The 24,664-nt window shown below is 29.4% G+C and overlaps 8 protein-coding genes across 8 annotated transcripts; 2 read left to right on the top strand and 6 right to left on the bottom strand.

Annotated features, from left to right (window-relative positions):
* Positions 1 to 553: 553 nt before the first annotated feature.
* On the top strand, positions 554 to 1,893 carry OCT59_007333 (uncharacterized protein; the record flags this gene model as incomplete). Its single annotated transcript, XM_066147992.1, has 5 exons — positions 554 to 565; positions 649 to 846; positions 925 to 1,039; positions 1,259 to 1,753; positions 1,835 to 1,893. The coding sequence occupies 5 exons, from the start codon at positions 554 to 556 to the stop codon at positions 1,891 to 1,893; spliced, it is 879 nt and encodes a 292-aa protein (XP_065998637.1).
* Positions 1,894 to 2,790: 897 nt separating this feature from the next.
* OCT59_007332 (uncharacterized protein) lies at positions 2,791 to 4,455 on the bottom strand (the record flags this gene model as incomplete). The annotated part of the gene is made up of 5 exons (XM_066147986.1): positions 2,791 to 3,212; positions 3,282 to 3,476; positions 3,542 to 3,602; positions 3,667 to 3,708; positions 3,784 to 4,455. 5 exons carry the CDS (start codon positions 4,453 to 4,455, stop codon positions 2,791 to 2,793), a joined length of 1,392 nt encoding a protein of 463 aa, XP_065998636.1.
* A 1,048-nt stretch (positions 4,456 to 5,503) lies between these two features.
* Positions 5,504 to 7,230, bottom strand: OCT59_007331 (uncharacterized protein; the record flags this gene model as incomplete). The annotated part of the gene is made up of 5 exons (XM_025329463.2): positions 6,507 to 7,230; positions 6,390 to 6,431; positions 6,266 to 6,326; positions 6,004 to 6,201; positions 5,504 to 5,934 (listed from the first exon to the last, which is right to left on the bottom strand). Exons 1-5 carry the CDS (start codon positions 7,185 to 7,187, stop codon positions 5,504 to 5,506), a joined length of 1,413 nt encoding a protein of 470 aa, XP_025185341.1. The 5' UTR covers positions 7,188 to 7,230.
* A 1,727-nt stretch (positions 7,231 to 8,957) lies between these two features.
* Positions 8,958 to 11,031, bottom strand: OCT59_007330 (uncharacterized protein; the record flags this gene model as incomplete). Its single annotated transcript, XM_066147974.1, has 7 exons — positions 8,958 to 9,370; positions 9,635 to 9,724; positions 9,998 to 10,074; positions 10,133 to 10,199; positions 10,262 to 10,322; positions 10,393 to 10,434; positions 10,621 to 11,031. 7 exons carry the CDS (start codon positions 11,029 to 11,031, stop codon positions 8,958 to 8,960), a joined length of 1,161 nt encoding a protein of 386 aa, XP_065998635.1.
* A 902-nt stretch (positions 11,032 to 11,933) lies between these two features.
* Positions 11,934 to 14,027, bottom strand: OCT59_007329 (uncharacterized protein; the record flags this gene model as incomplete). The annotated part of the gene is made up of 5 exons (XM_066147968.1): positions 11,934 to 12,772; positions 12,843 to 13,040; positions 13,108 to 13,168; positions 13,233 to 13,274; positions 13,350 to 14,027. 5 exons carry the CDS (start codon positions 14,025 to 14,027, stop codon positions 11,934 to 11,936), a joined length of 1,818 nt encoding a protein of 605 aa, XP_065998634.1.
* Positions 14,028 to 15,106: 1,079 nt separating this feature from the next.
* On the bottom strand, positions 15,107 to 15,758 carry OCT59_007328 (uncharacterized protein; the record flags this gene model as incomplete). Its single annotated transcript, XM_066147961.1, has 2 exons — positions 15,107 to 15,364; positions 15,468 to 15,758. 2 exons carry the CDS (start codon positions 15,756 to 15,758, stop codon positions 15,107 to 15,109), a joined length of 549 nt encoding a protein of 182 aa, XP_065998633.1.
* Positions 15,759 to 15,891: 133 nt separating this feature from the next.
* On the bottom strand, positions 15,892 to 17,032 carry OCT59_007327 (uncharacterized protein; the record flags this gene model as incomplete). Its single annotated transcript, XM_066147959.1, has 4 exons — positions 15,892 to 16,061; positions 16,157 to 16,217; positions 16,288 to 16,329; positions 16,400 to 17,032. 4 exons carry the CDS (start codon positions 17,030 to 17,032, stop codon positions 15,892 to 15,894), a joined length of 906 nt encoding a protein of 301 aa, XP_065998632.1.
* A 1,008-nt stretch (positions 17,033 to 18,040) lies between these two features.
* On the top strand, positions 18,041 to 20,317 carry OCT59_007326 (uncharacterized protein; the record flags this gene model as incomplete). Its single annotated transcript, XM_066147949.1, has 8 exons — positions 18,041 to 18,426; positions 18,498 to 18,645; positions 18,718 to 18,951; positions 19,067 to 19,709; positions 19,786 to 19,857; positions 19,921 to 19,989; positions 20,069 to 20,161; positions 20,241 to 20,317. The coding sequence occupies 8 exons, from the start codon at positions 18,041 to 18,043 to the stop codon at positions 20,315 to 20,317; spliced, it is 1,722 nt and encodes a 573-aa protein (XP_065998631.1).
* Positions 20,318 to 24,664: the final 4,347 nt, after the last annotated feature.

The raw sequence follows: 24,664 nt of genomic DNA, 5'->3' as shown, positions 1-24,664 counted from the left end.
TAGAGAGTACATCCGCCTTAGATTGGTCGTATTTGAGTTTTTTTAAAGTCTTTAAAGCCTTATTGCGCCTCGGAAGAATACTCGCTGGACGATCTAAATTCCATATGGAGGAAGCGATATCTAACCTTTCTAAAGGAACTTCTTACGGAGAAAGAAGAGCATGACAATGGTATCAAAGAGCGTGTAGTTTTTCTGATTCAACAGGTTAGTCAAATTATTGATACTGCGTTTTGTCTCTAAACCGTTATAAGTGAAATCTGTGCGACCTAGAAGGGTGTCGTCCTCTTTGTGGAATGGGGTGTCGTTCCTCAGCATTGTATTTCACGATCTTCTCTGCTGTTGCACGGCCTAGAGGGGGTGTCGTCCTCCTCGAGGTATAGGGTGTCGTTCCTCGGTGCGACAGATGTGGGGTGTCGTTCCTCCAGAAAGATCATGCGAAATGTATTGAACGCACTACTTTCTTGATTGATATTCACTAACCATCCCTGAGTTATTAGAAGCGTCCATCTGAGGAAGAAACTTTTGGAAAAGTGTCAAGACTGAAAAAGATCTAATGGCAAAGGAGGTGCGTTGCGTATGAACGTTGATTAGGACTCCTCAAAGTGTCAATGATTTTGGTTGCGTTCTCATTGAAACCCCCTTTTCTAGGATATTTTCGATAAACAATCGCAGATTGACGCATTGAATGTGCTTGAGGCTACTCGTAATCAAAAAACCGAAGAGTACGTTGATAGAGTTAATTCACGCTTGTCAAAACGAACTAAGATGACAAAAGGAGAAATGGATATGTCTCTTGGACATAAGCGATCATACGATGAAGAATTACCATCAACTTCATCAAAAAAGGTCGGGATTCAGTATATAACTCAATTATTAGTCCGCAAGATCTTCATCTCATCCTTTCATCCTTTCATGTGCATACAGATCAGTACTTATGAAAACGAAGAAGACATTACTCAAGAGGATACGTTAAGCTCTGTTGCTGAAGTTTCTGATACCTTCGGGAAAATCAAATTTCAGCATATTATGACAAGCTTAAGTCTATTTGGCATGATCGAGACCCTGAGACGGACTATTATATTATTGATTTGGGAGATGAGGAAACACTTAATCAGGTTCACGAACTTTTGAGCGACTATGAATTGAATTCTTTGTTTGAAAGGTTAAGATTGACGGATGAGGATGAATATGTAAGTGCGGAGGCTGTCACTGTTTGATGAGATTATTGAGGAAAAGAGTTGTGACAATGGTGATATAGAAGGTGAAAATAAAGACATAACCGATGAAAAAGACAACGAAGAGTTTGCAAAAATGAAGGGGAAAGTTCATCAATTAGACAGACAATCCGAAAAACTTCATTATCTATCTAACACCTTTCCTATACCAGTAGAGAGTTATGATCAATCAATGCCCGATATTTTTGTTATTAAGAGCGTCTCTAGTCACCTTGATACAATCACAAAAATGAATGGTATTATGGGGAATACTCCCGAACGCACGTGGACAGCTCACGTAATAGCGTATCTGTTTTTTGTTACATTTTGCTTTATCGACTCATTACGGTATTTCTCATGTGAACGAGACATTTCTACCAAGGTCGATGCTCAAGATAACGGGTATAAAGCTGATGGTGTCTTAAAGTTTTTTGAGCGACCAAGGCAAATCCCGTTATCTTTGCTTGAGGTGTCAGAAGGTCCCAATAATCCCGACCCAAATAAAATTAATGGAGATAGAAAGAAGCTGATGAACGAGGGTATTTAAAAGTTAAGATACTTGATTGAAATTAATTTCAATTGACTATTTTTTCATTTGATTGATTTTTTCATTCTTTCAGCATATAATTGCTTGTGCATGAATCGCTTTTTAGGATTATTTGGTTATCCAATCTATTAATTGCCTTTAGTTTAAATTTCCATTCAAGAGCATTGAATGTGTATAATATAATTTACGTCAATTAAGTAATGTTTATATTTTCGAAAATTATTTATGACTACTATGTGTTTTTAATATTTTTAGATAATATTCACCAGACAAATGTACAAAGTTAATTCTATTCTTTATATTGTCATTAACTATAAATATAAAAGTAAATAAATGAAATAGTCGAAAATTCTAGAAAACAGAGTGTTTGCACGCATAAGCAAAAATTTCTTTCTTCACTTTCATGAAAAATGTCGTATTAATGTCACATGCTAATAATTCATATAAGATATGCAACCGAAATGATCGAGTTTGTCTAAAAGAAATTCTTTCATTTTTGACCGAAGCGATAATTTTTTAAATGGAAAATTCTTTATAATAAATAATTACAAAATTCGGAAGTTTATCATTTGTATCGTACCACTAGTTTAATGTGATGGGAAAATCAAAATGAAGTATATTATTTTTTTGTGGAGTTATCTTACAATAAAATTTTACACTGTAATGAACCATAAAAACTGCAATACAAAAAGGTAATGTATTATGTTGTTAAATCGCTTAATGTTAATATTTTGAAAGTGACCGACCAATTAATGAAAATAGAATTATAATTATATGAATATCATATCATATTATAGAGATTACTTGATTATTTAAAGCAGTAATTGTCCAATATGAAGTTTATAAATATTGCATAAAGACTTATTATTATATTAACATGGTATAAACATGTTGAGCCTGAGCTTCACTTCTTTGAGAATGAGAATTAGTTTCACTTCTGGGATGATAATTAGAAGAACGATTAGAAAATCTATCCCCATTTGATGGAATTGGTAAAATAAAATCTTCTTGACCGAGATTTCCTTAAGGCTAAGTTAAATTATTAATATTTGAGATACATTGTTCTGGTGTAAATTGTTGATATGTAAATTGACATTGCATTGATGGTTGGCTTGAATATAAAGTTGATCGTTGACTGAATGAAAATTTATCATAAGAAATATTTGAATCATCTGCCAGATAACCGACATCTCCTTTACTTTGATTTTTCTTACGTCTATAATATACAAATATTAATATTCCGACTATTAATACTAATACACCCAACACAGATGAACCAATAATTGCTGATCTATTCGATGATATTCCTGCACTAGTACTGGAAGAAAATAACTTTGAGATATTAGAAGATGGATTCGTAAGTTCATCTGCTGTTGTAATGTACCATTCATTATTATTAAAGTCAAATATAAAAAAATTTTTATTTAATCCCATATTATCCGTATCATTTCCTAAATAAAATAATAATCAAAGCCACGTGAGATGAATTTACATTGAAATATTTTAAAAAAATAACTCACCGAAAGCAACTAACATACGCTTATCTACTAATGTGGCAGTATGATAAACTAGTTTTGGTAAATTTTGCATATTTGATCTGGGATTTTTAAAATGTGGTATTGACCATTCTAAGGTGCTAGTATTCAACATAGCGATTGGTTCTGTAGGTGATGAATTATTGAAACTTCCCCCAAATATACAAATTTTGCCTTCAACTATAAATAAAAAATAGTTTAACAAAATAAACAAAATATTTTTTAAATTTGAAGAAGAAAATCACCTAAAACAGCTGAATGGCCAAGTCTAGGTTCTGGAGTATTTCCTGGAGCCAACCTAGCTACCTAGAGTTATTAACGTATTAGATACCACGTGATATTCAAAAAAGAATAATTTTAATTAACTGACCGCTGAAGACCATGTATTTGATATAGTACTATATCGATAAATCTACAATAATAAATTCAACTTATTAATATAATTCTCATACTTTATATAACTTTAATTATCTATAATCTTACGTACATCGGACATTGAAGGATAAGAAATAATGGAATTATTAATTTGTATACCACCAATATAATATATAATTTCATTAACTAATGTTGCTGTATGCTTATATCTGGGAGGAGGAGCACCAACTAAGCTACCATCTTCCCAATTCAAATTAATAGTATTAAAAATATAATGATTATTATACAAAGTAATTATATCAGTTTCAATTTTTCCTCCACCAAACAAATAAATTTTCCCTTCATAACTAACAGAACTCATAAATACTAAGCTATCCCTATTTGGAATAACTCCCAGAATTGTTGGTAAAGTAACATTATTTGTCTTAGTATCAAGTTGATATACTTTCGAAAATTCGACATCACCTCCTATAATAAATATCAAATCTTGATTACGTCCTCCTACATTAGCTGTATGTCCAAGTTTAGGTGGCATATCTGCACCTTGACCACTAACTTGATTATTCAATTCCACCCATGCTATTCCATTATAATAAAATATATCACTTTCTTTAGGAATTGAAAAATTATATCCTCCTATAAAATATATTTTATCTCCGATGAGAGTTGCCGTGTGACCTGATCGAGGTCCTGGTATAAATTGCCCATTTACAAATGTAACCCAAAGAAACAATTGAATTAATAAAATTAACATTAAATGATGTTTTAAATTTTTGCAACCCATTATTGATTAAGTATATTCCTTTAACAGTTAACCTTTTTTTCTAGAAAAAGGGTTGAAAATCCTGAAAAATGGATCATCCTTTTTATGGATTTATGAATTATAGAATTTGTACGCCCAGTGTGCTCAGTTTCAAAAAAAAATCTTGCATAAAAAAAGATAATCTACTAAAGTAATAATTGTTCTGTGTACGCTTGACCACAAATATACTTTTTGAAAATTTGGAAAACATCGTTGGCATTTATTTTAGGCAACACAAAGTGCTAAACAACACAAATGTTAATATCCGCGAAATTCTAATATTCAATTAATTGTAATTTAAGGTTAATAACAGATATTCGAAACAATTAATAAGTACTTAGATACGTTTATCCAAATATTCATTATCTATATTGCCAAAGGTAAAAAATTTTATCATTCTTTTCTGTATAACTTTATGAAAATAAAATGACAATATTGGAAATTACATGAAATGTCGTATTAATGTCACACGCTTATAATTCATTATCAGATATGTAACCGAGAATTCTTTCATTTCTAACCGAAGCGATCGACATTTTCGTGAATTTTTTTATAAGGTATAAATGGAAAATTCTTTATTTATAATAAATAATTACACAATTCGGAAGTTTAATATCCGTCTTTAATGTGACGGGAAAATCAAAAGAAATATATTATTTTTTGAAGTATTTTACAATAAAATTTACATTGTATAAAACTGCAATACAAAAAGGTAATGTATTATGTTAAATCGCTTAATGTTAATATTTTGAAAGTGACCGACCAATTAATGAAAATAGAATTATAATTATATGAATATCATATTATAAAGATTACTTGATTACTTAAAGCAGTAATTGTCCATTATGAAGTTTATAAATATTGCATAACAGATAAAGACTTACTTATCATTACATTAACATGGTATAGACATGTTGAGTCTGAGCTTCACTTCTTTGAGAATGAAAATTAGTTTCACTTCTGGAGAAAATCTATCACCATTTGATGGAATTGGTAAAATAGAATCTTCTTGACCGAGATTTCCTTAAGGCTAAGTTAAATTATTAATATTTGAGATACATTGTTCAGGTGTAAATTGACATTGCATTGATGGTTGGCTTAAATATAAAGTTGATCGTTGACTGAATGAAAATTTATCATAAGAAATATTTGAATCATCTGCTAGATAGCCGACATCTCCTTTACTTTGATTTTTCTTACGCCTATAATATACAAATATTAATATTCCGACTATTAATACTAATACACCCAGAACTATTCCAACTGATGAACCAATAATTGCTGATCTATTCGATGATATTCCTGCACTAGTACTGGAAGAAAATAACTTTGGGATATTAGAAGATGGATTCATAAGTTCATCTGCTGTTGAAATGTACCATTCATTATTATTAAAGTCAAATATATAAAAATTATTATTTAATCCCTTATATCCATTAACCGGATTATCCGTATCATTTCCTAAAATAAAATAATAATCAAAGTCACGTGAAACGAATTTACGTTGAAATATTTAAAAAAATAACTCACCGAAAGCAACTAACATGCGTTTATCTATTAATGTGGCAGTGTGATAAACTAGGTTTGGTAAAGTTGGCATATTTGGTCTCCTTGGATTTTTAAAATGTGGTATTGACCATTCTAAGGTGCTAGTATCCAACATAGCGATTGATTCTATAGGTGATGAATTATTGAAACTTCCCCCAAATATACAAATTTTGCCTTCAACTATAAATGAAAAATAATTAAACTTCTAAACTAAATATTTTTTAAATTTAAAGAAGAAAATCACCCAAAACAGCTGAATGGCCAAGTCTACGCCCTGGAGTATTTCCTGGAGCCAACGTAACTACCTAGAGTTATTAACGTATTAGATATCACGTGATATTCGAAAAAAATGATTTTAATTAACTGACCTCTAAAGACCATGTATTTGATATAGTACTATATCGATAAATCTACAATAATAAATTCAACTTATTAATATAATTCTCATACTTTATATAGCTTTAATTATCTATAATCTTACGTACATCGGACATTGAAGGATAAGAAACATAAGAATTATTTATTTGTATACCACCAATATAATATATAATTTCATTAACTAATGTTGCTGTGTGCTTATATCTGGCTGGAGGAGCACCAACTAAGCTACCATCTTCCCAATTCAAATTTTTAGTATTAAAAATATAATGATTACTATACAAAGTAATTATATCAGTTTCAATTTTTCCTCCACCAAACAAATAAATTTTCCCTTCATAACTACTAACAGAACTCATAAACATTAAGTTATCACGACTTGGAAAATCTCCCAGAATTATTGGTGAAGTAATTTTATTTGTTTTAGTATCAAGTTGATATATTATTGGAAATCGGCCACCTCCTATAAAAAAAATCAAATCTTGTTTAAGTCCTCCTATATTAGCTGTATGTCCTAATTGAAATGGCATATCTGCATCTTGACCACTAACTTGACTATTCACCTCTACCCATGCTAGTTTATTTCCATCATAATAAAATACATCACTTTCTTTAGGTGAAATTGAAAAATTATATCCTCCGATAAAATATATTTTATCTCCGATGAGAGTTGCCGTGTGACCTGATCGAGGTCCTGGTATAAATTGTCCATTTATAATTGTAACCCAAAGAAACAATTGTATTAATAAACTTAACATAAAATGATAATTTAAAATTTTGTGACACATTTTCGTTAAAAATATACTTTTTAACTCTTTTTCAAAAAAAAACAGAAAAAATCCCGAAAAAAAAGAATTGCATCCTTTTTAAAGAATTTATTATTGAATTTGTACGCCCAGTGTGCTCCAGTTTCAAAAAAAAATCTTGCATAAAAAAGATAATCTACTAAAGTAATAATTGTTCTGTGTACGCTTGACCACAAATATACTTTAAATTTGGAAAACATCGTTGGCATTTATTTTAGGCAATACAAAGTGCTAAATAACACAAATGTTAATATCCGCGTAGGGATTGGAATCGATTATCATTATTAGAATCGATTTTAGAATCGATTAATCGTCGATTAATCGTTAATCGAAATTATACTACTGTCGGTCACGTGACTATCAAAATTATTAAGATCGACATATAAAATTTCCTTTATGGGAATTTTGTACAACATAACTTGAATTTCATTGGACAACAAAATTTCCTTTTTTTTGGATTTTTGTTAATGTCACGTGACATCGACCTAACTTCTTATTAACGGACTACCCCAAAATGTCACGAAACGGCCGGCATTAAGAAATTAAGAAATTAACTATGTGACAAATAATGTGTGACAAATAGGCCAATACTTGTAGGGTACGCAGGGGAAATCTTATTAACGCTACTGCGCCACAATAAGTAAATTCGATTTTTATTCGATAATCGATTTAAAATCGATTCTTATCGATTTTCGATAAATTCGATTATTGTAAAATCGATTCCAATCCCTATATCCGCGGAATTTCAATATTCAATTTTAAATTGTAATTTAAGGTTGAGAACAGATATTCGAAGTACTTCAGATATCTCTTATACATTTATCCGAATATTCATTATCTATATTGTCAAAGGTAAAAAAATTTTTTGTCATTCTTTTCGGTATAACTTTATGTATCAAACAACATACTTGAAAAATAACATGATAATATTGAAAATTTATACGCAGATGCAACGCACTTCTATATTATATTATATGTAAAAGTCAAAATTAGTATTCTAAACCCTTTTTAGTCTTATAAGTTGTAGAACAGGCAAAAATATGCACAGGACGTGTACTTTAAAGATTCTATAATAACTACATAATTTGCACCGGCGTTTATGATATAACGTGATCATAAATGATCAGCAAATTACTATATAATAATTTCCAAAAAAGGGGGGAGCGTTGGCAACGCCCCTGCGTAAAATTATCTGTTATTATTAATGTCACACGCTTATAATTCATTATCAGATATGTAACCGAGTTTGTCTAAAAGAAATTCTTTCATTTAGCGATCGACATTTTCGGGAATTTTTTTATAAGGTATAAATAGAAATTCTTTATAATAAATAATTACACAATTCGGAAGTTTAATATCTTTAATGTGACGGGAAAATCAAAATAAAGTATATTATTTTTTGAAGTATTTTACTATAAAATTTTACATTGTAATGAACCATAAAATCTAGGTAATGTATTATGTTGTTAAATCGCTTAATGTTAATGTTTGAAAGTGACCGACCAATTAATGAAAATAGAATTATAATTATATGAATATCATATCATATTATAAAGATTACTTGATTACTTAAATAAAGTAGTAATTGTCCATTATGAAGCTTATAAATATTGCATAAAGACTTACATTAACATGGTATAAACATGTTGAGCCTGAGCTTCACTTCTTTGAGAATGAGAATTAGTTTCACTTCTGATCACCATTTGATGGAATTGGTAAAATAGAATCTTCTTGACCGAGATTTCCTTGAGGTTAAGTTAAATTATCAATATTTGAGATACATTGTTCTGGTGTAAATTGTTGATATGTAAATTGACATTGCATTGACGGTTGGCTTGAATATAAAGTTGATCGTTGACTGAATGAAACTTTATCATAAGAAATATTTGAATCATCTGCTGGATAACCGACATCTCCTTTACTTTGATTTTTCTTACGTCTATAATATACAAATATTAATATTCCGACTATTACTAATACACCCAGCACTGATGAACCAATAATTGCTCCTACACTACTGGAAGAAAATAACTTTTGGATATTAGCAGATGGATTCGTAAGTTCATCTGTTGTTGTAATGTACCATTCGAAATTATTAAAGTCAAATATATAAAAATCAAAATTTAATCCTTTATATCCATTAACCTTATTATTCGTATCATTTCCTAGAATAAAATAATAATTAAAGACAGACAGTTAAACATGGGGCACGAAACCGAAACCTCCCGAAACCCTTTAGGTTTAGGTATATAGTACCGAAACTTAGTTTCGGAACATGCAATTATTTTCCGAATCCCAAATCTCGAATCTAACCCGAAACTCCCAAAACTTTTATATACCGAAATATAACCGAAACCCATTAGTTCGCTATGTTTATATCATACATAAAATTATATTAATAAAATTATATTATTATGAATTAAAGTTACTTTCTAATTCGTCTCCTTGCTCAAAAATTCTCCAAATTGGCTTCCATCCGGTACTACTTGCAGACTTGTTTTTTTGAATTTTATGGTAAACTATCCGACATTTTATTATTTAAAAAAGAGTAAAAGACTTCTAAATCAAGTCTTAGTAAAAATAAAGATGATTATCAAACGTCGATAGTAAGTTTCGGGAATTGGGATTGGAATAACTGACCGAAATTAGTTTCGGGTTTCGGAATTTGTTTAGGGTTTTGGGTTTCGATTCGTATATTCCGAAACCCGAAATCTTCTCAGAGGTTTCGGCCATGTTTAATTAAAGTCACGTAAGATGAATTTACATTGAAAGTATTTTAAAAAATAACTCACCGAAAGCAACTAACATACGCTTATCTACTAATGTGGCAGTATGATAAACTAGTTTTGGTAAATTTTGCATATTTGATCTGGGATTTTTAAAATGTGGTATTGACTATTGACCATTCTAAGGTGCTAGTATCCAACATAGCGATTGGTTCTGTAGGTGATGAATTATTGAAACTTCCCCCAAATATACAAATTTTGCCTTCAACTATAAATAAAAAATAATTAAATAAATTAACAAAAATAGTTTTTTAAACTAAAGAAAATTACCTAAAACAGCTGAATGGCCAGCTCTAGGTCCTGGAGTATTTCCTTGAGCCAACGTAACTACCTATTGTTATTAACGTAGTATTAGATACCACTTGATATTCAAAAAAGAATAATTTTAACTAGTAACTGACATCTGAAGACCATGTATTTGAGACAGTACTATATCGAGGAATCTACAATAATAAATTCAACTTATTAATATAATTCTCATACTTTATATAACTAATTATCTATAATCTTACGTACATCGGACATATAGACAATTTTATTATCTATACTAACTCCACCAAACAAATAAATTTTTCCTTCATAACTAGCAGAACTCATAAATATTATGTTATCCTTATTTATTTGGACACTAGAATAGTTGGTGAAGTAACATTATTTGCCTTAGTATCAAATTGATATACTCTCGAATATCGGTCACCTCCTATAATAAATATCAAATCTTGTTTAGATCCTACTCCTATATTAGCTGTATGTCCAAATTTAGGTGGCAGATCTGCACCTTGACCATTAACTTGACTATTCACTTCTACCCATGCTAGTTTATTTCCATCATAATAAAATATATCACTTTCTTGAGTTTCTTGATTTGTATTTGAAAAATTGGCTCCTCCTATAAAATATATTTTCTCTCCGATGTGAGTTGCCGTGTGACCCGATCGAGGTCCTGGTATAAATTGTCCATTTACAAATAATGTAACCCAAAGAAACAATTGTATTAATAAAATTAACATCAAATGATGGTTTAAAAATTTGCAACCCATTTTTTGACTAAAAGTACACTTTTTAACTCTTTTTCAAAAAAAAAAAAAAGGACTGCATCCTTTTTTATGAATTTATGAATTATAGAATTTGTACGCCCAGTGTGCTTCAAAGAAAAATCTTGCATAAAAAAAGACAATCTACTACTTAAGTAATAATTGTTCTGTGTACGCTTGACCACAAATATACTTTTTAAAAATTTGGAAAACATCGTTGGCATTTATTTTAGGCAACACAAAATGCTAATCAACACAAATGTTAATATCCGCGGAATTCTAATATTCAATTGATGTAATTTAAGGTTAAGAACAGATATTCGAAACAATTAATAAGTACTTCGGATATCTCTTATACGTTTATCCGAATATTCATTATCTATATTGCCAAAGGTAAAAAAATTTTTGTCATTCTTTTCGGTATAACTTTATGTATCAAACAACATACTTGAAAAATAAAATGACAACATTGGAAATTACATGAAATGTCGTATTAATGTCACACGCTTTATCAAATATGTAACCGAGAAATCTTTCATTTCTAACCGAAGCGATCGACATTTTCGGAAATTTTTTTATAAGGTATAAATGGAAAATTCTTTATAATAAATAATTACACAATTCGGAAGTTTAAAATCTTTAATGTGACGGGAAAATCAAAATAAAGTATATTATTTTTTGAAGTATTTTACAATAAAATTTACATTGTATAAAATTACAATACAAAAAGATAATGTATTATCTTGTTAAATCGTTTAATGTTAAAATATTTGAAAGTAACCGACCAATTAATGAAAATAGAATTATAATGAATATTATAAAGATTATTTGATTACTTAAAGAAGTAATTGTCCATTATGAAGTTTATAAAGGCTTATTATTACATTAACACGTTGTGATGTTGAAGTTTATGGAGTCTTAGGGGGAGGGGGAGGGGGAAGAAGAGCTTTACTTCCTTGAGAATGAGGATCAGTTAAAGGGGGAGAGGGGAGAGGAGGAGCTTCACTTCCTTGAGAATGAGAATCAGTTGAAGGGGGAGGGGGGAGAGGAGCTTCACTTCCTTGAGAATGAGAATCAGTTGAAAGGGGAGAGGGGAAAGGAGCTTCACTTCCTTGAGAATGAGGATCAGTTGAAGGAGGAGGGGGGAGAGGAGCTTCACTTCTTTGAGAATAAGCTCCAGTTCCACTTCCGGGACGATGATTAGAAAGTCTATCATCATCTGATGGAATTCGTAGAATGGAATATTCTTGACCGATATATCCTTGAGGCTGAGTTAAATTATTATTATTTGAGATACGTTGTTCAGGTGTAAATTGTTGATGTTGGTTTGTAGATTGATATTGCATTGATGGTTGGCTTGAATATAAAGTTGATCGTTGACTGAATGAAAATTTATCATAAGAAATATTTGAATCATCTGCCGGATAACTGACATAATCTGCTGGATAACCGACATCATTTTTACTTTGATTTTTCTTACGTCTATAATATACAAATATTACTGTTCCGACTATAGCTACACCTAGTATTATTCCAACTGATAATAAAGCAATAGTTAGTGGCTTATTCGATGATATTCCTGCACTACTGGAAGAAAATAACTTTGGGATATTAGAAGATGGATTCGTAAGTTCGTCTGCTGTTGTAATGTACCATTGAAAATCATTAAAGTCAAATATATAAAAATCATTATTTAATCCTTTATATCCACTAGTAACCGCATTAACCGATTTATCCGTATCATTTCCTAAATAAAATAATAATTAAAGTCACGTGAGATGAATTTACATTGAAATATTTTAAAAAAAATAACTCACCGAAAGCAACTAACATACGCTTATCTACTAATGTGGCAGTATGATAAACTAGGTTTGGTAAAGTTGGCATATTTGGTCTCTTTGGATTTTTAAAAGATGGTATTGACCATTCTAAGGTGCTAGTATCCAACATAGCGATTGATTCTATAGGTGATAAAAAATCGATACTTCCCCCAAATATACAAATTTTGCCTTCAACTATAAATAAAAAATAATTAAACAAAATAAACAAAATATTTTTTTTAAATTTGAAGAAGAAAATCACCCAAAACAGCTGAATGGCCAACTCTAGGTCCTGGAGTATTTCCTGGAGCCAACCTAGCTACCTAGAGTTATTAACGTATTAGATACCACGTGATATTCAAAAAAGAATAATTTTAATTAACAGACCGCTGAAGACCATGTATTTGATATAGTACTATATCGATAAATCTACAATAATAAATTCAACTTATTAATATAATTCTCATACTTTATATAACTTTAATTATCTATAATCTTACGTACATCGGACATTGAAGGATAAGAAATAATGGAATTATTAACTTGTATACCACCAATATAATATATAATTTCATTAACTAATGTTGCTGTATGCTTATATCTGGGAGGAGGAGCACCAACTTGGCTACCATCTTCCCAATTCAAATTAATAGTATTAAAAATAAAAAGACTACTTTGCAAAGTATAAAGATCAGTTTTAATATCAATTTCTCCTCCACCAAACAAATAAATTTTCCCTCCATAACTAACAGAACTCATAAATACTAAGCTATTTATGATTGGAGTAACTCCCAGAATTGTTGGTGAAGTAACATTATTTGTCTTAGTATCAAGTTGATATACTTTCGAAAAATCGTCACCTCCTATAATAAATATCAAATCTTGATTACGTCCTCCTACATTAGCTGTATGTCCAAGTTTAGGTGGCATATCTGCACCTTGACCACTAACTTGATTATTCAATTCTACCCATGCTATTCCATTATAATAAAATATATCACTTTCTTTAGGAGTTGTAAAATTATATCCTCCTATAAAATATATTTTATTTCCGATGAGAGTTGCCGTGTGACCAGATCGAGGTCCTGGTATAAATTGCCCATTTACAAATAATGGAATCAAAAGAAATAATTGAATTAATAAAACTAACATAAAATGATAGTTTAAAAATTTGCAACCCATTTTTGACTAAAAGTACTTTTTTTTAAAAAAAAAAAACTGAAAAAGAATTACATCCTTTTTATAAATTTATGAAAAAGGAGAATTTGTACATCCATCGTGATTCATTTCAAAGAAAATTCTAGCGTAACAAAAGATAATCTACCAAAATAACAATTGTTCTGTGTCCGGCTTAAATGATTAATCCCATTTTGCATAAAATTAATAATAGATTTGTTGGTATTTATTTTTGTATCACAAAGTTCTAAATAAATACAATTTTGAAAGTAAATGCAACCTTAAATAAAAATCATATTTTTTGTACTTATTCGGAATATCCGAAAATAGAATGGTATAATTTAAAGTTTATATCCATTTAACTAGACGGAATCTGATATTCAATTATTGTAATTTAAGGTTAGAGACAAACAATTGAAACAATAAATTATTTTGGAATTAAAATATTTATTTTTCGAATATTTATTATACGTTTATCCGGATGATCCATTATCATAACTTCATCATTACAGATAATCAATTGACGATTGCTATCCTAATCCTACACTACTGAAAAGTAAAAAATTTGGTAACTTTGTATAAGAAACATATTATCAGCTTAACTAACAAATTTGAACTAGCTTCTCATGACAAAAAAAAAGAAGATTCTGCAGTGGTGAAATTTTTTCCAAAATTCTTTTCCATTTCCATTATAATAAAATCAAATTTCACTTTTGTGTTATAAATGACGTTCATTGTATGTCTAAAAAAAAAAAATTAACGAACTAAAATTTCTTTTAACTATATTTATGTTGAACAATCGCAGCCATTTAGGGAGTTACTACAAACAAAATTGTAATATGGTTACACATTGGTTAATGAAATCATTGCGTAATTTAATAAATCCTTTTTTTTAGAACAGTTAAAAGCAAAAATCCCTTTAAGTACTAGCAATAGTACCCCGGATATTTTCATGGTTGTTACACAATTGATTTTTATTTATACATATAAATTAAGGATATTGAGATACTATAGTAAGTGCAGTATATTGATAAATATTTGATAAAAAAATTATATTATTTTTAATAAAATCAAAAAATAAGTTTTTAATAATACGGAGGATGTTCACTTCCTAGATTTCTTTCTTGTGGTGGTGATATTATTTGTGGCTGCTGTGTGTACTGCGGTATAAAAGGTTGTTCTCGAAATTGAGTTGATTGTTGTGCATATTGCGGTATAAATTCGTGATATGGTGATTCTAGAAGTTGCTGTGCATACTGTGGTATAATTTCATGATTAGATTGTTCTCGAAGTTGAGATGAATTGTATTGACGTGTCGTTGTGGGCGTATGTTGGTATCCAATCTGCCAAGATAAAAAGTGTTAAGATGTACGATTTATGATATAATGCCAACAGAAAGTGAAAAATTAAATTTACTTTTCATTAATATTTTTGAAAAATACTTACCATGTTTTGAGAAAAATTGGTAGGATAAGGATTATCTGTAACAGTTTCAGGTAAATTTCTATTTTCAAAGTCTCGATTTCTCTTTGTACGTCTATAAACTATTACCGAAATTATTACGATTGCTGCTAATCCAATTATTGCTAATCCAACAGATAAACTAATAATAAATGGTTTATGTGATTCAACCATTGGACTTATTGGTGAAGGTGCCATTGGAGTATCAGGATCTTTAGTCTTTGCAATTTCTTTTACTGTAAAAATATTCCATTGGAAATTTTTAAAGTCAAACATATAAAAATTATTATTTAATACGCGTACATCTGTATCATTTCCTAAAAAAAAATACATAAGGTTAGAAAAGATTCATTTAAAACAATATTTTTTTTTTTAAATTAACTTACCAAAGGCAATAAACATATTATAATTATCTTTCATTATCTTTCATTGTAGCAGTATGATAAACAAGGTTTGGTAACTTTGGTGCTTTAGGATTATTAAATTGTGGTATTGTCCATACTAAAGTGGTAGTATCCAACATAGCTATTGTTTCTTTAGGTGAATAAATTCCTCCATATATACAAATTTTATCTTCAACTATAAGAAGTGTACATACAAATATATGATATATATTATAAAATATGGTATTAGATAAAAATTCATAATTAAAGAGATGAATAAATAGAAATCACCTAATACAGCCGAATGACCACCTCTAGGTCCTGGTACATCTCCTAAAGCCAATGTAGCTTTCTAGAAACATTTAAATCATTACGTTTAAATTTTAGACGTTATACGCAAGATCAGCACATGAAATTCAGACCTTTAAAGACCATGTACTTTTGCCAATATCATATTGATAAATCTATAATAAAAAATTAAACTTATTAATTAATTAATTAACGTAAACTTATTAATATATTAATATTACATACATCATTCATTGAAATGTAATTTCCATTAAGTTGCATACCACCAATGTAATAAATAACATTATTAACTAATGTTGAGGTATGTTTACTTCTAGGAGTAGGAGCGTTAATTAAATTACCAATTTCCCATCTTAAATTAATAGTATCCAAAATATCAAAACTATTAAAGTATATATCATCAGAATTTTGCCCACTAAATACAAAAATTTTTCCTTCAAAATTAACAGAACTCATAAATGCACGACTTGTTGGAACTTTTCCTTGAATTATTGGTATACTTACTATATTTGTTTTAGTATCAAATTGATATAAAAAATTTGTATCTCCTATTAATCCTCCCATAATAAATATTATATCTTGATTAATACCTCCTATATTAGCTGTATGTTCTACTTTAAATGGTAATTTTATTCCTTGACTTTTTATTTCTTCCCATGTATCTGTTTCTTTATTAAGATAAAAAATTTCACTTGTTGGAATAGATTTGGCAAAATTATATCCTCCTATAAAATATATTTTATTTCCAACGGTATTTGCTGTATGACCTAATCGAAGCCCAGGTATAAATTGTCCATATACAAACCTATTCACTAAAAGAAATAATTGACACGATAATATGATAAATATATACACCATCTTTTATATTATTTTTTATTTTTTTTTAAAAGAATTTTGAAAAACAATTTTCGAAAAAGGACAACTGCCATTTTTTTTAAAACATGAGTGTTTGAAAATCAGTAACACAATTTTAAGAATCCAAATTACTTTTTATATAATAATCTTTGAAAGTTATACTTACTATTTTAATAATTGTTTGTGGTATTTCTAGAAAATTTGAAAATCAGGAAATCATTAATAAATATGGCAATTTGGTAATGTTTGTAAGTCGGGTGCAAAAAATACTATCCACCGACTTTCCGATTTTTCGGTTACCATACTTTTTACTAAATTAAGTAAAATCTGATTTTTGTATGTTTCCCCAGAAAATCTATGCATCATGCATTAATGTACATCGTAAATTAGCGTAATATTTTATAATCTACAGCTTGATGTCCCACTCAATTGGAACTCTAGTTTCAACGCCTTTATAACAACTAGGAATAATATATGATATAAATTTATGTTCGTTTAACTATTTAGTTGTCAACTCTTTTACATGTTATTGTTGTGCTAGAATACATGGAATACAATTCATGCAGTTCATTCTTAATTATTTACAGTATGTTGAAAATGGAAATGATCAAGACAACATTTTAGTACTAAAACAATCCATAGTGCGTTCGACACAAAGTGTTGGATGAACGGAGGAAATCTACTCTCTAGTTTCATCGTTAGTTAGATTATTCATAAAACGTGAAGAAAGTAACAGCTCATAACTTTTCAATTCGCGCGAAATTTGGTAGTAAATTTAATATGCCAAGAAAACAAGAACCTGGGCGCTCTGAAAAAATGTTTTGATATTGTTAGCAGTGATACAAATTAACAACCTATGTGTGTGAAACATTATTGATAACGGAGGAACTATTCCGGTACCCTAACGCCCATTTCATATCAGATCTACTTGTGGATACTTTCACAGGATTTAAGGTGCTCTGGACAATAGTTTATAAGCTGAAGTATTTTTCTCTTCCATATACTGCTAATATGAGTTCCACTAACATCCCTCCTAAATCAGTTCCGGGCTATTCTAGTACTAATCCTTTCACTTTTACTAGATCCCCCTCACTACCGGCATCGACCTCCGGTGAGAAGTCACACACAAAACATTCAACCAACATTTCTAATACAAACCCGTTTGGCCAATGTGAACAATGCAAGGGTTCAAAAACCGGATATGACTGGTGCCAATATTGTAATAGCGAATATTTTCGGAAGAATTTCACGAATTGGTCAAGCGAAAACAAAGAACTTGATAACTTTATTCAAATAGCGCAACTTAAAGCTATCAACGTTAGGTCAGTCCTAGAATGGATAGAATATAAAGAATTCACAAATGTGAAGCATCTTGCAGATGGTGGTAATAGTTCGGTGTAGGTATAATTACGTTAATAAACATAAGTTATATCTCTAATCCATTATTGACTTGTTAATTAATTATTAGATTTACGGCACATTGGCCTCAAGGACCTATACGAGCATGGGATACTACTGCAAACAATTGGAAACGAGGCTGGGAACAGGTGAATTCGGATGTGATAATTTTAAAACAAATAAAGAATTCCGATAATATGACATCAGATTTTTATGAGGTACGTGACAATTTATCGATGCTAAATATCTCTTATTCTTGTTTCCTTGCTAATAGCATAACATTTGAATAGTTAAGCGCATACCACCAATTTAGCAATTTGGTTACTCATGTCGTGCGCTGTTATGGTATCTCACGTTGTCCATTCACTCGTGAACTGATTGTTGTTACATCTTATGCTCGTGATGGGGATCTTCGACAATATAACTCCAGAAATTTTGATACTTTTACTTGGGAACAAAGGATTATCACACTTAAAGATATTGCAGTTGGGTTGGTGACCATTCATAAAGCTGGGCTCCTGCACGTAAGCGACTTTCTAATTGAATATTGGGTCGGAGCTATTCATAAACATGTTCGAAAATAAAGTTAACAAACAATTTATTGATCCCAACCACTATCATGATAATACCATTTCAAAGAAAGATTTGCACACTGGTAATATTTTACGAGACGGTAGTTGGACCATGATAAGCGATCTTGGTCTATGCTGGAACAATACTTCTGCTGACAAAAATGAAGTGCAAATTCATGGTGTACTTCCCTATGTAGCACCGGAAGTTTTGCGTAAAAAAGCATACACTCGAGCGGCTGATGTTTATAGCATCGGAATGATCATGTTTGAACTATGGTCAGGTAGACGACCATTTGAAGGAAGAGAATATGATGCGTTCCTAGCAATAGAGATTTGTTCAGGTAGCAACATGTCTTTAGTCATATATTCACATTCTCAATTTATGGAAAATTTACTTGATAAATTTTTGTATATAGGAATCCGTCCTAAGATTACTTCGAATATACCTGACTATTACTCTAAGGTCATGCAATCCTGTTGGGATAATGATCCTGATATGCGGCCTACTTCACGTGATTTAGAGATAACATTTAACTCGTGGATTGATAAAATCACGAAGAGAGAATTAGTTTGTCCTAAGATGCCTAAGAGAGAAAGCAACGTTTCTACTCCTATATCTAGTTCCGTATTAAGTGAAAATATCACAAGCCAATCGCTTCCTTCCATATCTGTCGAACAACATAAAATTTTGGAAGAGATTGATAAACGTCGTAAATACAAATTTTGAATTTCTACATAATGTAATGATTATTTTTTTTTTAAATATTGAAATTTCCTTATTAAAAGGTGAGGCTCTCTATCAAAATTATCTTAATCAACAACTAATTGAACGTGCTGAACGAGAATCCAGAAATAAAGGTGATTTCAATTCGCATGTTAATATTTCTATGTTCAATGATTAATTGATCGGAAATGTTTTAGGGCCATTGAATCCGATGACTTGGACAACTGAACTCAAAACACTTGCTGATAAAATATTTGGTAATCAAGGTATGATATGATTATAGTCGAACTGTTGTTCTATTGCACATATTGTGGGCGCTAAAATCTACTCAATCATTCGTAAAAGCGTCTAAAGATATTGAAATTAGACCTATCGGGGCAACAGATACCACATCACCTGAAGAGAACGCAGATGATGATAATAATGAAATACAAATAGGTATTAAAACCAAATGGTTTATTATTTATAAATTTGTACCATGCTGAATACTAATTATCATAATGTTTATCGAAATTAGACGAAAAAAAACAAAAAAGGCCCTTTACGTTTCTCACAAAGTTGCTAATTTTAAGTCGTATTGACGTATTCAAATAGTTTATTCTTTAATAAGGTTGCATTTCGAAGGAATATAAGGAGTCAAAACGTACATATCTGCATAGGTATATAAACATATTTATAAAAATAAAATTTTATTAGTGGTAAGAAATTATTTTATTAATGTAATTTTCTTTGCTATATAATACTCTCATTTAATATTTCTTTTGAATTAATGTTTTTTAAATTTTAAAATTTACTTATTCATAATAATCTTATCTAAATTATAGTTTGTATAAAGTTTATTTTAATATAATAAAATAAAGAGTTTGTCTTTCACTTTGTTCTTTTAAAATGTCAAACTTATTAGAAATATAAAAACCAACTTGACAAAAGTTACACGTGTAAAATCAAAGATAATACAATTGTATAAGATTGGTATTATAATATTTACTCTAATTGGTTCATATTCGAAATTTTACTAGCCCCAGTTATACCGTTAGTATCTAGAAGATTATCTATCTATTATTATAAAACTGTGTTTCAAACCCCATATATGACTTGGCAATTGGATTGAGTCGACGCCTAATCCAACCCATATTCATTTGGATTGGATTGAACTTTACTATCAAATTTCCCAATCCACACCAAAATCAACCTGTTCTTTACCACCATCTCATGCATATAAATTTTTTTTTTTTTTATTAAATTAATTACTTTATTTGTAAAAACGAATTGATTGACGCCGCCTCAATCCATTCCATATTTGGTTTGATTTGGAATTGAATAAAGTTTGAGCAACACTCAATCTTTCCGCTTTTGTTTTATTCTTAATGAGGGATTTGGATCGACGGATTAGATTTGTATAATCCGATCCCGTATTTTACAAATAAGGAGAATGGATTAATGATTTTACCTGAATTGGATAAAATCAAATAGGCGTCAATCCATTAATTATCTAACTAGTTCAGGATTAACAAGTTTGCAAAAAAAAGATCACAATAAAATTTTATTTATCACTCTACTTTATAAATTCTATTGTCAATTTCAGATTGTTAAATAACCGCATATATCGTGATTATTCAGAACAGTTTGGTAAAAAAAAAATAATAGCCCTTAATAATTTTGTCTATAGTATTAATTCTACTCTTTAATAAGTAAGGATTTAAGATATTTAAAGAAAATAAAGTCAACCAAATAGAAAAGAATTATCATAACATGCACACCATACAATCATTTAAAGGTTTAAAAGACGCGATTATACCGCAAGTTGTTATCATCATCATCATTATTGTTTTTTTTTTAAAAAAAAAAGTGGAATTACCAATTGCGATCAAGGACCAAAATATAAATCATCTAATAATATAGCGGAATGAAAGGCAAGTTTTGGTACATTAAGATCTTCAAGTAGGGATATAGTAATATTCAACATGCAATAGGTGACACTGTGGATGGCATATCTAATACGCGATTTAAATAGATCAGATCTTAAGTCCTGGCATATTTCCATTTGCAGCAGCTGATTAAAAATATTAAAAATATTGTAATATCAATAGTAGGCAGCAATATTTTCGATTAACACAATAAGTAAATTTGACAAATAGGACACGTTAATAAATACTTTTATATTATTTATTAACTTATTTATATGCTAGTCAATGTACTATAAATTTGACCAGTTGTAAACCATTTACGCCTCCTATATATATATACTGTAGATATACTAGATTTACTCATATGTTTAATATTTGCCCAAAAAATTATTACTTGCCGGAATATCATAAATATCATAATTCGCAAGATATAAAATATTCTCCTCTTTAACTGCTGTTTGTCATCAAGATCCTGGGATATATTGCCTACAACTCTATTCACAAAGAAAATTAAATAATTAAATGATAATTTAAATTTTTATACATTATTTATAATTAGTAACTATAAAAATGAATTTTTCACTAATTTTTGAAATATTCATTTCGAAAAAAAAAATTTTTTAAAAAGAATTAACGGGATACATTACGAAAATTGAATGAATTCTTTTTCCTCGTATCGACGTATCGTGTTACAGTAAATTATAAATACATAATAATCATTTAGATTTTTTTTCCAATTTACTCATAATAATCAAATTTTGTTTGCAAAAAAATTTATTTTTTTTTGTCTGAAACCTCAACTTTCAAAGTTGTAATAATAATAGATACGGCAACTATGGGATTAGCAATATGCATCTTCGGTTGTCCATATGTAGTATATAATGACATTAACTATTAAAGTAAGACATTATTCGTATCATTGATATCATTGGTACGTTAAATAAAAATTAGCTTTTCAGCCTTCCGTATAAGTATGGTTCTGGTATGATCAGCTATTAGTGTTTACTTCTCGCATAAATGAGTGCCCTGAAATGTTCGGATAAACTGATCCAATTATATTTTGTCCTTCATTGCTTCGAGCTTGTCTAGCGATTTTCGGCTATGAGCTTCAAAAAGCATACACGGCATAATTTAATTTAAACGCGTTTTTTAAGTCACAATTACATATAGAAATGCTGTAAATAAATAACCAGATAATGTAAAATTTAGTCAAACCCAAATACCTAGAATTATGCCGAACTGTTTGATATATACAAAATTGGTATAATTTCAATTGTAACAGATACAAATTCAGAACTCACAATAATAAAAAACTTACTGTATGTAATAAATTGTCAACATTGATTTTGATACATTACAGTTATATAACCATATAACGTTTTTTCTCTTTTGTCAGTTATGATATAATTACTATCTAACTGAATATACCGTATATTGACTTTGCAGATGAGATGAATTAACATTTTTCAGTTGTTCATTCAAGTCTAATTATGATGTTAGACACGGAAATAATATATACTTGTTATTCCATAGGGAGGGAAGAATCGATGTATATGGATTTTATACTTTTTTATACTTTTTTATACTTTTTTTTATACCGGTGGAGTAATTTACAAAAAAATCCATCGGTGTACATAATACCGATGGGATAAAAACCTAATATTTTTACCATACATCGACAACGGACACTTTAATTTGATTGAAGTGGCAAAAATAGAACAATACCATCCTCCTTCTTTATTTTCGTTCTTTATTAAACTTTTTCCCAATCATAAACATAAAACATTCCAGATAATAATACCGTATAATTTTTAAATTGTAATGGACGGAATTGAGAATTGATCACTTGTTCGTATGGACACTTATATTCATCAGTAATATTTAACTCTTCTTCGTCACTTCTTATCTCATTTTTACTTTTACTTTTCTTTTCCTTTATTCAACAGACTCTTCATATTCTTTATCATCGCTAGTTTCACTAGCACCTTCATCTTCATATTCATCTTTGGATCTTTTTCATAATAAGAATTTGTTGTTATTAAATGTTGAATATATTTACTGAACTGATTTCTGTTTTAAAATTTTTTATCATCATCAATAATAATAGCTACAACATCAGAGCTTTTGAAATTATTCAAATTATATGCCGGTTTATGGATTTCTTTTCTTTCATTATTCAATTCCATATATTCTTTCTCATATATTTGATTATCGCTGTTTTCAAATTAGTGCGATCCATGTGTATGTCACCCATCTAAGGTAATCGGTATTCACAAATCTAGAAAACCCTAAATTTTCTTGGATAACTATGTAGAAAGGGTCGATTATTAGCGATCTCCGAAGGAATTCATGCAGAAAATCTCAATTATTTAAGTAGTTTTCCTATGAGCAAGGGGTTAAAACTTTGTGTAACACCACCATACTTTCAAGAGAAACTACTTAAATAACTGAAAATTTCCCAAGATTTCCCCTGGTAATCACTAATAAATCGACAGTTATTCAGGAAAAATCCGGGTTTTCCAGATTTGTGAATACCGATTTCCTTAGAGGGGTGACTTACGGGGTGGGGGTCGCACTAATAAAGCCAATAAAGAAGAATTTTCTCTGATACATAATTCATGATAATGTATTACAATCGACATTCCGAGAAAAGTCACCAATCTTTACTTCTCCTATAAATGAATTATTATAAACTTCAAACATTTTTGTTTTTTTTACAAAATTCTTGGCATGATGAATATTTAAAAAATTTTTTTTTGTTAGATATTTTGTTTGGTTAAGCCAATTAAAATAAAAACTTTTGATACTTTTACCAATAAATTTTTTTTTTGATTTTTGAATTTTTTTTTTTTGATTATAATTTCTTTTTATTATATGATTTGATTAATTTTTTTTTTCTAAATTTTTTTTTGTTTCCATATTTTCTATTATATCCATTATATCTTTAAGAGCTAAACATGCAACATATTCTTTTGAATCATAAATTAGTGATAAAATTTTTTTCCATGATTTATCAAGTTATAATTCTTTTCAT

Source organism: Rhizophagus irregularis, chromosome 15, assembly GCF_026210795.1.
Source record: "Rhizophagus irregularis chromosome 15, complete sequence".
Classification (NCBI taxonomy): Eukaryota; Fungi; Glomeromycota; class Glomeromycetes; order Glomerales; family Glomeraceae; genus Rhizophagus; species Rhizophagus irregularis.
This window is presented reverse-complemented; position numbering and strand designations above follow the sequence as displayed.